Raw genomic sequence first — 12,774 nt, 5'->3', positions numbered from 1 at the left:
TTAAAGCAGATTCCAAATATCAAATTTCACGTATGTAATATCTTCATTTTTGAGATATCAGTAGCCTAATTAATTAATTCAACACCATTTTCAGTCACTTTTACCCCCCTCCCCTCCACCCAAGTGGTATTTCCGAAAACTAAAAATACACGTTTCTTTATTTTTAACAGAGATAAAAAATACCATTTTTCACATCTGTAACATGTTAAGTTTTTTGAGATATACTGTAGAAATTCTCATTTTAAAATTTCACCCCTTTTTAGTTCCCCTTAAGTGGAGTTTCCAAAAACAAATCACCTATGTTTCTATACATTCACAAGAGATTCCAAATACCCACTTTTTTACGTCTATAACATTTTACGTTTCTCAGATATTCTGTAGATATAGTCTTTCAAAAAATGCACCCCAATTTGTCACTCCTGTTTAACCGCCATTAATTGGGTTTTCCGAAAACAAAAAAAAAATGTGTGTTTCATTATTTTTAAAGGAGATCCCATATACAATTTTCAGTTCTGTAATATCTTCAGTTTCTGATATATATCTATCCTCATTAAAGGCATTCAACCCATTATTCACCCTTTTACACCCCTCCTATTGGGATATAAGAAAACAAAAAGATACGTGTTTCTTTATTTTTAAAGGAGATTTTAAATACCAATTTTTACATCTGTAAACTTTTAAGGTTTTAAGATGTAGACACACTCATTTTAAAAGTTCACCCCTCCTTTAAACCCCATTATTTGATTTTCCAAAAACGAAAAAATACCTGTTTCTTTATTTTTAAAGTAGATCCCAAATACCAATTTTCAGGTCTGTAATATCTTCAGGTTCTGAAATATAAGTAGCCTCATTAAAGGCATTCAACCATTTTTTCACTCTTTTCCACCCTTCCTATTGGGATTTTCCAAAAACGAAAAGTACATGTTCCTTTATTTTTAAAGGAGATTCTAAATACTAATTTTTACATTTATAAACTTTGAAGGTTTTGAGATATAGATACCCTCATTTTAAAAATTCACCCCCTTTTCACCCCCCGCATTAATTGGATTTTCCAAAAATAAAAAATGCGTGTTCCTTTAATTTTAAAGGAGATCCCAAACACCAATTTTCAGATCTGTAATATCTTCAGTTTCTGAGATATAAGTATCCTCATTAAAGGTATTCAACCCCTTTTTCACCCCTCCTATTGGGATTTACCGAAAACAAAAAAAATACGTGTTTCTTTATTTTTAATGAAGATTCTAAATACTAATTTTTACATCTGTAAACCTCCAAAGTTTTGAGATATAGATACACTCATTTTAAAATTTCATCCCCCTTTTCACCCCCTTAACGACGGAATATCCAAAAATACTCTCTTAGCGAGCACCTACATCTTAACATGAATATATCCGCAAAATTTCATTTCTTTATGTCCAATAGTTTTAGCTCGGCGATGATGAATCATTCAGTCAGTCAGGACAAGTTATTTTATATATATAGATGTAGAGGTAAGAAAACAATTTGGCAGATATCATGCCTCATGCATTTGCCCATGACAATGCCGTGATATATGTTTGTCACTTGATTTTGGTGGCCAAGAAGGATTACTTGTGACTTTGTAGGGTTCAATTTCGGGCCATGCACAGCAGACCAGTCACTAACAGTCTGAAAGTCAATATTTAGTAAGTCTGTATTTGCCTGAAGGTCTCGTGCTGTAGAGTCTTTGTGGAGTTGAAGGTTGTCATCGTACATATGGTATTTGCAATGTCTAAAATTCGATGATATGTCATTCACAAAGAGTGCAAAAATAAGAAGTCCAAGTAGAGAGCCTTGAGGGACTCCTTTGTTCACATGGCGCCATGAGGAAACAATTCCGTTATTACCTTTCACACATTAGGCATAGATATCAAGGATAATTGAATAAAAAACCACCTATTCAATACTTTCCATGTTTAATGTGGTTATTATCTACATGATTTTATGTAGACTTATTTAGGTCAGGTATATGTTTCACCCATTATTTTGGGCATCTTCAGCCTGTATACAACCTTTAGGTCAATGTTTGGGGCCTTTTTAACCAATATAAACATACCAATATATACATTATATACAAACATTAATAAACTTAAGACGGGTAACATAAGTTAATACAGTTAAGTTTTTTGGTCCTAATCTATCTAATTTGAAAAATGTCCAAAACTAAAATGGATCTTCTTTTTGGTAAAGAGGATAACATACCGGGGTTTATGTGACCCCTATATCAAATCATGTTCTTGATGTACCGTGTCTGTTGACAGGATGTGTCGTCAACAGCAAGTGGAGATTTGAAATGATTGTTGATTGTAGGTTGGTCAAGATTGAAAATATAAATTTAAATTAAATGTGTTTTAACTTGACAGTTCTATTCTGGTTAACTTAAAATGTTCAAAAATAAAATGAAATGGATCTTCTTTTTTATCATAAGTCTTGAGAAAGGATGATATTAAAACTGGGGCTTATTTGACCCACGATTTTCATTTTCATGTTCTTGACGTAACTAATATTTAAATGTGTTGTCATGCACAAGTGGAGATTTAAAAAACCGATTGTTATAGGTAGACTGGTCAAGAACCTTGTTGTGAATGAAACTGTTAGCGTCTTGACTTTGTAACTTGTAACTTTCACACATTGTTGACATCCGTGAAGATAGGCAGGAAGAGATGTCAATTCCTTGTACGCCACACCCGGTAAACTGGAGTTGGAAAATAATGACGACGACAAAATGGCCACACTACAAAAATGTCTCAAACATTGTATGTGATATGTCAGCTAATGAAGGAAGCCATTGTGCATACTTAACATTGCAACTGCAGTACTGCACTGGAAATACAGTAAAACGCTGTTAATTCAAAGCCGTTGGGACTCAAAAATCGGACTTCGAATTACGTGATTTTGAGTTAACCGCCAATTCTCAATTCAGAAGTACCAACCCTTGCTGCGTTATAAAATATTCTAAGGCCTGTTTCTGCATGCAGTTAACCTTGATTCACAGTTTATACCTTTCAAATGCTATGAAAAAAGAACTATTTCCAAAATGTATCCAAGAATGTGCATTTACAGTTTTCAAATAATGCATTTGGATATCTCACTGGCAAACATAATCTCACGCAACGAAAGAAAGAAAAAAGCACGATTCAAAGACGAGGAGAAATCTATGCTGGCTCCCATGTGCAAGTGCTTTATTAATTGGATTACTATACTGAATGCATTTTAGATGCCTTGTATTTATACATTAAGTACCTGATGCCCTTAAAATCGAACTTTCCTATGACTCTATCCTTGTACAATTTCCTGCCATGGCACTTCTCTCGTACTTCAGAAATGTAAACACTTGCCGCGACACAAAGTATTATAAGACCCATTAATACATGCAATCACCTCGATTCACAGTGTAAACCTTTCAAATGCCATGGAAAAAACATACCGAAATGTGTCCAACAAGGTGCATTTACAATGTTCAAATAATGCACTTGGATAAATCACTGACAAATGAAAGAAAAGAAAATCACACAATTCAAAGACAAGGATAAATTATGCTGGTTCCCCTGTGCAAATGAATTATTTTTTGGATTTCTGTACTGTTTGCATTTTTAGATGCTTTGTACTGGCATGGAAAGTGCTCAACGCCCATAAAACATTGTGGCTTATCCAACTTTCCTATGACGAGGGGATAAAGTTTCTCGCTTCCGTGTGCATTGCAACGCACTACTTTGACCCCATCTCCCACCCTTGTACGATTCCCCATAAGACCGTTTGGGCTCAAATTAAAATAAAGCAGTGCCGTTTCACCGGCAATGAAAATATTGTTCAGTGCCTACAAATTTATTATATGAGTCACGTATTTTTGTCAACTGTCGGCATCGCCAATGTTCGCGGATTCTGTTTTTCCGCACACTGCCTGTTGCGTAATATTACGGTGTTCCTTAAAAGGTTGAATACAAAAGAATTCCGATTTCATTCAACTTAGCAATCATGAAGCGCACTGTAGACCTCCCGAAGTGAGTGTAAGTGCAGAAAGCTATCTCTCCACTTTCCGGAACGCGCGTTCTATTATGACGCGGAGCGGATAAATTTCGAGTTGAAATTACTCTGTAACATACTATTGTTTTAAAATGTAAAGGCAGTTTCGAATTAAAAGTCTGAATTTCGGTAATGGGGCCGACATTGTACTTCGAATTACGAATTATCCGTATTTCGAATTAAACAATTTAAATAACATGCAAAACTGTATCTCATGTTTCCGGGAACGAGAGCTTCTTCGAATTAGGTGGGATTTTGAATTAACCGATTTCGAATTATCGAGGTTCTAATGTATACGGAAACAGTACTGCTGGACTGCATGGCTTAGATGGTTGAGGCGCTGGCCTTCTGACCCCAGTTTCGCAGGTTCGATCCAGGCTTAGTCCGATGGTATTTGAATGTGCTCAAGTATGTCAACCTCGTGTTGGTAGATTTACTGGCTCATAATAGACCTACTGTGGGACAAAATTCTGGCACCTCAGCATCTCTGAAAAACCGTAAAAGTTGGTGGGATGTAAAGCCAATGAGATTGTTATAAGGAAATGGCACTTAATAAAGTAACACGCTTCGTATCTACAGTAGAATATTAGATATTGTTTTTATATTTTCTTATTTAATTATAATGGTGGTTGTTCTGTGATTTTAGGAGACACTCACTGGTTTCAAATGGATGGGAAACAAGTCTCATGAGCTGATATCTGAAGGAAAGACTGTTCTCTTTGCCTTTGAGGAAGCTATTGGGTTTATGTGTGGAACTGCTGTCTTGGATAAAGATGGAGTCTCAGCTGCTGTTCAGACAGCTGGATTAGTTGCATATCTAAAAACAAAGGGGTTATCATTAACAGATAAATTAAATGAAATTTACCTCAAGTAAGTAATCTTTCTCTTCTTTGTTGTTATAGAAATCATTAAGACTCCGCAGGTTATCATTAGAAAGAAATGTATGTATGTGTGTTATGTGATTCTAAACTGTCGTCACAGGTCATTATTAGTGAAATACCATAAGCATTTTTCTGTTGATTTTTTCCTTCTGTAATTTGCTTAGGATGATTTCGAAAGGCAATACAGAAGGCAGTTGACACTTAAAAAATAAATTATAGATTGATAAAAATAGTATTCTCTATTGAAGATTCTTTATTTAGCATATGATGAATACAATATGAACAACAGCCATTTCAAGTTCCCAACTAAAGTGCCAGGATGAGTAGCTCAGATGGTAGAGCGCTGACATTCTGACTCCAAGTTGGCAGGTTCGAACCTGGCTCAGTTTGGTGGTATTTGAAGGTGCTTAAATATATCAGTCTCACATCAGTAGATTTATCAGCAGGTAAAAGAAGTCTTCCAAGACAAAATTATGGCACGACGGTGTCTCCGGAACATGAAACTAATAACTTAAGGGCGGATGTTGTTGACCTAAAAAATCACTGAAAATGATCAATAAATTGCCCTTAAATTTATGGAAAAATGCTATAAAATAAGTAAAAACTGACTTTAAAATATTCAACCAAACTGAATTCTGGTGACTGTGTAACAAAGATTTTACAAGGAATATATCCCTATTCCATTTACTGCTTGTTTTCACAGAAATAATTATCTCGTAATATACTTGGAAGTGCATAGAAATATAGAAATAATGATTTGCTGGATTTGGTACTTGAACCTGTAGAACGTGGGAACACTTTTTGTTCTTTGCACTCGTTACAGCTTTCAGAAATTTTTTTATTTTTTAAAAATGATTTTTTTTTAATGCGCTGTTGTACAACAAACTTCCTTTCCGCACTCACTTTAACACTACACAACAAAATAAAAAAACGTCTATTTGTTTAAACACTTCTTTTCCAAATTCATTCACTAGCTGAATTAAAATACACTTTATGATACCGAGCAAGTGACTGCGTGGTCTTGGTCACGTAGCTATCAGCTTGCATTCGGGAGACAAGTGGGTTTGAATCCCACCATCGTATCAGAAGTCACTTGTAAATAAAAAGAAAAAAACCCTAATGTGTTAAATTTTCACATAGGAAAGGGCTAGGAGTGGGAAGGAAGCAGTCGTGGCCTTCTCTTGTGTCATTTTTGATGTTTATCCAAATCATTAATAAAAGCTAGGCCTTAATCTTCCCAATGACCTGACCCCGTATCTGGAAATGGGAATAAAGGATAGACATTACCAAGAACTGAAAAATAGTATAACCCTAGAATATTGGCAGATTAGTCAAGAAACACACTAGGAGGTTTGCAAAGAGTTCTGAAATAAACTGTATTACTGTATAGCAAAAAATTGAACACATTATGAGCATTTAATATAGTATATTGAATTTGTTACATGCAGGAAATTTACCATAATAAACCATGTTTACATCCAGCTAACCTTTTGGTTCTTTGTTCAAATTCAAATGGTTCTAGTTTGCCAAGATGATAAAAAGAAATAAAAAGATGTGAGAACAAATGAATGAGATGTACTAACAAATGAAAGATCTTTCAAAAATAACTATCAGAATGTAGGAGTGTGATCTGATATTGGATGAGAGGGTGAAATTTAAAACATAATTAAAAGTGGTTTTAAACTTTCCCTCAATATCTAAATTGACATGTTTTTTTGTTTACATTAAAATGAAATGCACTGGCAGAAAACAACCAAACACCATGAAATATGGAATGTAGAAAACAGATTTTTGGGCAATATATTTGTTGAGGTAACATATTTAATTGATCAAAAGTACAAGACTACATGTTAATATCCACGCGAGAAAAGCCATCACATATGTGCCATGTTGGTCCAGTAATAACTGACTGTTGAATGCAGGCATGCAAACGTGCATGCATTGTGTCGTACAGGTGCCGGATGTCAGCTTGTGGGATGGAGTTCCATGCCTGTTGCACTTGGTCGGTCAAAACAGGAACGGTTAATGCCGGTTGCGGATGATGCTGGAGTTGTCGTCCAATGATGTCCTGTACGTGCTCAATTGGGGACAGATCGGGGGATCGAGCAGACCAAGGAAACATGTTGACACACTGTAGAGCACGTTGGGATACAACAGCGGCATGGGGGCATGCATTATCCTGTTGGAAAATGGAAGCAAAATGCTGTTCATGAATGGCAGCACAACAGGTCGAATCACCAGACGGATGTACACATCTTCAGTCAGGCTGCTTGAGATAACCACGAGAGTGCTCCTGCTGTCATAGGAAATTGCTCCCCAGGCCAGAACACCCAGTGTAGGTCCAGTGTGTTGATGTCGCAGACAGGTGAAATGCAGGTGCTCACCTGGCCTCCTCCTAACTAACACACGGCCATCACTGGTACTAAGGCAGAACCGGCTTTCATTGGAAAACACAACGGACCTCCACTCCATCCTCCAATGAGCTCTTGCTTGACACCACTGAAGTCACAGATGGCGGTGGTTTGGGGTAAGTGGAGTGCACGCCGCAGGCCGTCTGGCTCGGAGCTGTCCTTCAAGTAACCGATTTCAAACAGTTTGTTGCATCACTGTGGTGCCAAATGCTGCTCGAATTGCTGCTGCAGACAGTCCGCTGCGCCACAGCCATACACCGAATACGCGGCCCTCCCTCTTGGTAGTGCCACGGGGACGTCCGGAGCCCGGTCTTCTTGCGAGCATACCTTCTCGTGACCATTGCTGCCAGCACACATGCACAGTGGAGACTTTCCTGCCAAATCGTTCTGCAGTAGCGCGGAAGGAAAATCCACCTTCCTGTAGCGCTATTATATGGCCTCATTCAGCCACAGTTAGCTGTTGATACTGGCCTCTTCGTTGTCATATAAAGGCATTCTTGACCCACTCACAGTCACTCTGTCCAATCTCACAGGTAACTAACACACTCGCACAGCACAGCCCGTATTTAAAGCAAACGTGATGTGCATTGTCATGGGGCCGCTACTAGCACCATGCTAATGCGATTTGCAGGAAATTTGAATCAACGTCATCTTTCAAATATATAAACATGCCTACCAACGTTCGTTATCTAGCATAACTCCTTCTTGGTGTTTAGATATTTTTTTCTACCAGTGTAAATAGTTTTAGAATGAAAAGTTCTGATATGAAGACCCTGTATTATACAAAAAACAATATTTTTGGAATTACCCTCATAATTTTATTGTTCCTCGTGAATGGCTCTCAGTGAATGTTGATATTTATGGTTTTAGTTGAACTTCAACAACTTGTTATTAGTAACTGTTCACTTTTCAGAAATCATTACTCATACTTTTATAATTATTTTTTATTATTTTTTATAGGTATGGACGTCATATAACTCTCAACTCCTACTACTTCTGTCATGATCAAACTGTATTAAAGAAAATCTTTGAGCGGCTGCGCAACTTTAAAGGAACACCAAAAACTGTATGTAATTTTTATGATACTATCTAATACATTTTAATGCAGATGTATATGTGATAGTTTGGTGATTTATCAGTTGGCTTTCAATCATAATATCATCATCAGCTACTGAGTTGTAGACCTTCTGAAGTGGTACCATCTAGGCGGCCTGTCTATAAATTTCGACATTTCGATTGTGCTACTGTCTAGCAATGTCAGTAGAATTCTACTGAACTTTTCCTAAAGCTGCCTTAATATTTGATGCCGAGTTTGCCACTAGAAATTTGTAACATGTCATCAACAATAATATATATGTTAGGTGCTACCTTTGTTGATCAATGTTAGAGTGTCGGCCTCTAAATCCCAAGATTGTGGGTTCAAATGCAGCAGAGATAGATATTTGAAAGGTAAATAAAAGTCCATTTGGCACTCCATGCCATACTATGTTGGTACAGTATGTAAAAGATCTCTGGTGACACCTGTGATGTTTATCCTTAGTCTTCCTAATCAGTTCCTGTGCTATCTGGTTGACATGTAGGCAGCCCAATTAGCCGTAGACTGAAATGCCTCCTCACAGTAACTAAGGCTATATGTTACATAAAATAAACTTCATTATAAAGCCCGTATTGTCGTGAGTATACGTTGAAGGTTAGGTCAAATGTTCCACCTTTACAATACTAAGATTCTTTATTAACTAAATATTTACATGATTTTTAATTATATCGGGACATGTTTCGTCTACCTTGTAGACATCATCAGCCATAAAAACTTTTGAGAAAAAGCTACAAGGACAAGGACAAAGTAACACATTAAAATAATTCGGGTAACCGAATATGTCATTTAAAATGGTGAAGAATTCAGAACTGTTTTGAGCACAGCACTTAAGAATATCGTTGACATTAAAATTAAAATTGTCCACATGGGATGATACAGTAAAAACTTGCGTTAAAATTCTTCTTTTTTGTGTGATGTGTTAATATATAATATTCTGTTATGTCGTGAAGGCTTGATAATGAATTGCACAATGTTCATTCCAATAGGATAATAACGATATATAAGAAATACAGCGAGCATATGTTAAAGCCGTCTTATTGGTGTAGTATTGGCATTTCCTGTTGAGAAGTTAGGTGGAAAATTTGAACGTGATGAGGTAATGTGGAATGTGCAGTAGAGGGCCCTAGAATAAGAAAGATAGCTGTTGTTAGTGTTAAAATAGGCAAGTTTTTGTGTCTTGAGATGTAAAGTAATGAAAATGAGAAGTGCGGCACATCTGATTACTTACGTTCTCGCCTGTCTGACAGCGACTAGTTCAGTGTGGAAGCCTGTGGTTGACTGAGAGCGAACTATGGAGGTCGTGTGTGAAGGGAGCCGCCATGAGGGGAAATTAGGGGAAGGTTAGGATCAGTAGGCGGGAAGCCGTCACATGGAAGCTTGTTATTGGATTTGTTAAAGTCAGAACTATTGAGCAATGCCTCAAAAATTACGTTCGCAGTTTCGGAAATTTCATTTAAATTGTGAAAAGGATTGCATTTATGATCTATATTAATATAGATGTTTTCTAAAACATTGAGTAAAGTGCTTTTATTATGAAAATAAAGAATTTTTAAGTCCTGTTCTATGGAAGTGAAGGAATGATTGGATTCTGTCATGTGAGTACTCATGGCGGAGTACCTTCTATGTTTAGCGGCGTTGATATGTTCCTTATATCTAACTGAAAAGCCTCTTCCGGTTTGCCCAATGTAGCTCGCGGAACATTGGTTACACTTTAACTTATAAACGCCTGACCTATTATATTTATTCGTAGTGTTGTTAATTTTATGTTGGTTGTAAAAAAGATTAGTATTATTGTTGACTGTTTTAAAAGCAATGTTGATCTTATGTTTCTTGAGGGTGTTGGTGATATCATAAATCTTACTATTTGTATAAGTGAAAGTGGCATATTTGTCTGTTTTTCTTTTTGTTTCTCTAAGTAAAGTTGAACTGGATTTGTTAGTAACTTTATTGATTATCCTGTCAATGAAATGCCTGCTAAAACCATTTTTACTCGCTATTAAGCGGATAAATTCAAGTTCTTTTTTACGATTAGCATTTGATAAAGGGACGTGAAAAGCTCTGTGGATTAAACTATAAAATGTTGCTCTTTTTTGAGATTCCGGATGCGTTGAGTCTTGTCGAATAGTATTAATAGTTTGGGTGGGCTTCCTAAATATGGTATAAGAGAATTTGTTGGAGCTATTGTTAATAGTGACATCTAAGAAGTTTAATGAATTATTGACTTCCGCTTCGGAAGTAAACTTGATCCATGGATCAACTGCATTCAACTGTTCAAGAACGATATCACCGTTGGAGACGTTGTGATCTATTAGAGTAAATGTATCATCAACAAAGCGTGTCCAGAATACGATACCTTTAATTTTGTTAAGAATTTTGGAATTTTCCAAGTGGTCTAAATAAATTTCTGCCATTATTCCTGAAGCCGGGGAGCCCATAGGAAGACTATCCTGCTTATAAATTTTCCCATTAAAAGTGAAATAGTTGTTGGAAGTTACAAATTCTAAAATATTTAAAAATTCTTCTATTTCTTGTATGCTTAATTTTCTGTGTTTTAGAAAATTATCCTTGATGATCTTTAAAGTTTTCTTGACTGGTATATTGGAATACATGTTTTTAATGTCAAATGAGTACATTTTTTGTTGCGGCTGTAATTCTAGGTTTTTTGTCAAATTACAAAATTCTATAGAATTCTTGATGGAGTTGGGATTTTCAAATTTGTAGTATTTCTTCAAGAAATTATGAATAAATTTGGAAGTTTTGTAAGTCGGGCTGTTCCTGTAGTTAACTATGGGTCTTATGGGAATATCTATTTTGTGGACTTTAGGCAATGCTTTAGCTGTGGGGATACTGGGATTCATATTAATGAGTTTTTGAGAACCATGTTCAGTAAGAATAAAGGACGTTTGTTTCAATAATTGTTTTAAGTTTTTTTGGATATTGTTAGTAGGATCTTTTTTTATCAGTTTAAAAGAGTTATCAGAAAAGAAGGTTTCAGTTTTTTGCACGTAAGTTTCTTTGTTCATAATAACTGTGGCATTGCCTTCGTCCGCTTTCGTAACTATTAGATCATTTTCGTTAATCTTCTTTTTTAACGAGTCTATGGCTTGTTTGGGAAATAAAGGAGCTGTAGATTTCATTGACAGGATAATCAATAAAGTTACTAACAAATCCAGTTCAACTTTACTTAGAGAAACAAAAAGAAAAACAGACAAATATGCCACTTTCACTTATACAAATAGTAAGATTTATGATATCACCAACACCCTCAAGAAACATAAGATCAACATTGCTTTTAAAACAGTCAACAATAATACTAATCTTTTTTACAACCAACATAAAATTAACAACACTACGAATAAATATAATAGGTCAGGCATTTATAAGTTAAAGTGTAACCAATGTTCCGCGAGCTACATTGGGCAAACCGGAAGAGGCTTTTCAGTTAGATATAAGGAACATATCAATGCCGCTAAACATAGAAGGTACTCCGCCATGAGTACTCACATGACAGAATCCAATCATTCCTTCACTTCCATAGAACAGGACTTAAAAATTCTTTATTTTCATAATAAAAGCACTTTACTCAATGTTTTAGAAAACATCTATATTAATATAGATCATAAATGCAATCCTTTTCACAATTTAAATGAAATTTCCGAAACTGCGAACGTAATTTTTGAGGCATTGCTCAATAGTTCTTACTTTAACAAATCCAATAACAAGCTTCCATGTGACGGCTTCCCGCCTACTGATCCTAACCTTCCCCTAATTTCACCTCATGGCGGCTCCCTTCACACACGACCTCCATAGTTCGCTCTCAGTCAACCACAGGCTTCCACACTGAACTAGTCGCTGTCAGACAGGCGAGAACGTAAGTAATCAGATGTGCCGCACTTCTCATTTTCATTACTTTACATCTCAAGACACAAAAACTTGCCTATTTTAACACTAACAACAGCTATCTTTCTTATTCTAGGGCCCTCTACTGCACATTCCACATTACCTCATCACGTTCAAATTTTCCACCTAACTTCTCAACAGGAAATGCCAATACTACACCAATAAGACGGCTTTAACATATGCTCGCTGTATTTCTTATACATCGTTATTATCCTATTGGAATGAACATTGTGCAATTCATTATCAAGCCTTCACGACATAACAGAATATTATATATTAACACATCACACAAAAAAGAAGAATTTTAACGCAAGTTTTTACTGTATCATCCCATGTGGACAATTTTAATTTTAATGTCAACGATATTCTTAAGTGCTGTGCTCAAAACAGTTCTGAATTCTTCACCATTTTAAATGACATATTCGGTTACCCGAATTATTTTAAT

The 12,774-nt window shown here is 35.9% G+C and overlaps 1 protein-coding gene across 3 annotated transcripts in view; it reads left to right on the top strand.

The window, feature by feature from the left end:
• The window catches only part of Pgm2a (phosphoglucomutase 2), a 192,279-nt gene that overhangs the window by 74,934 nt on the left and 104,571 nt on the right, over positions 1–12,774 (top strand). For all 3 annotated transcript variants that reach the window (XM_068229280.1, XM_068229279.1, XM_068229281.1), the window contains exons 8-9: positions 4,688–4,911; positions 8,294–8,399. In XM_068229280.1, coding sequence (XP_068085381.1) covers positions 4,688–4,911; positions 8,294–8,399 — 330 coding nt within the window. The remainder of the gene's footprint in view (positions 1–4,687; positions 4,912–8,293; positions 8,400–12,774) is intronic.

Source organism: Anabrus simplex, chromosome 9 (assembly GCF_040414725.1).
Source record: "Anabrus simplex isolate iqAnaSimp1 chromosome 9, ASM4041472v1, whole genome shotgun sequence".
Classification (NCBI taxonomy): domain Eukaryota; kingdom Metazoa; phylum Arthropoda; class Insecta; order Orthoptera; family Tettigoniidae; genus Anabrus; species Anabrus simplex.
Note: the sequence above shows the minus strand (reverse complement) of the source record. Positions and strands in the feature narration are given on the sequence as shown.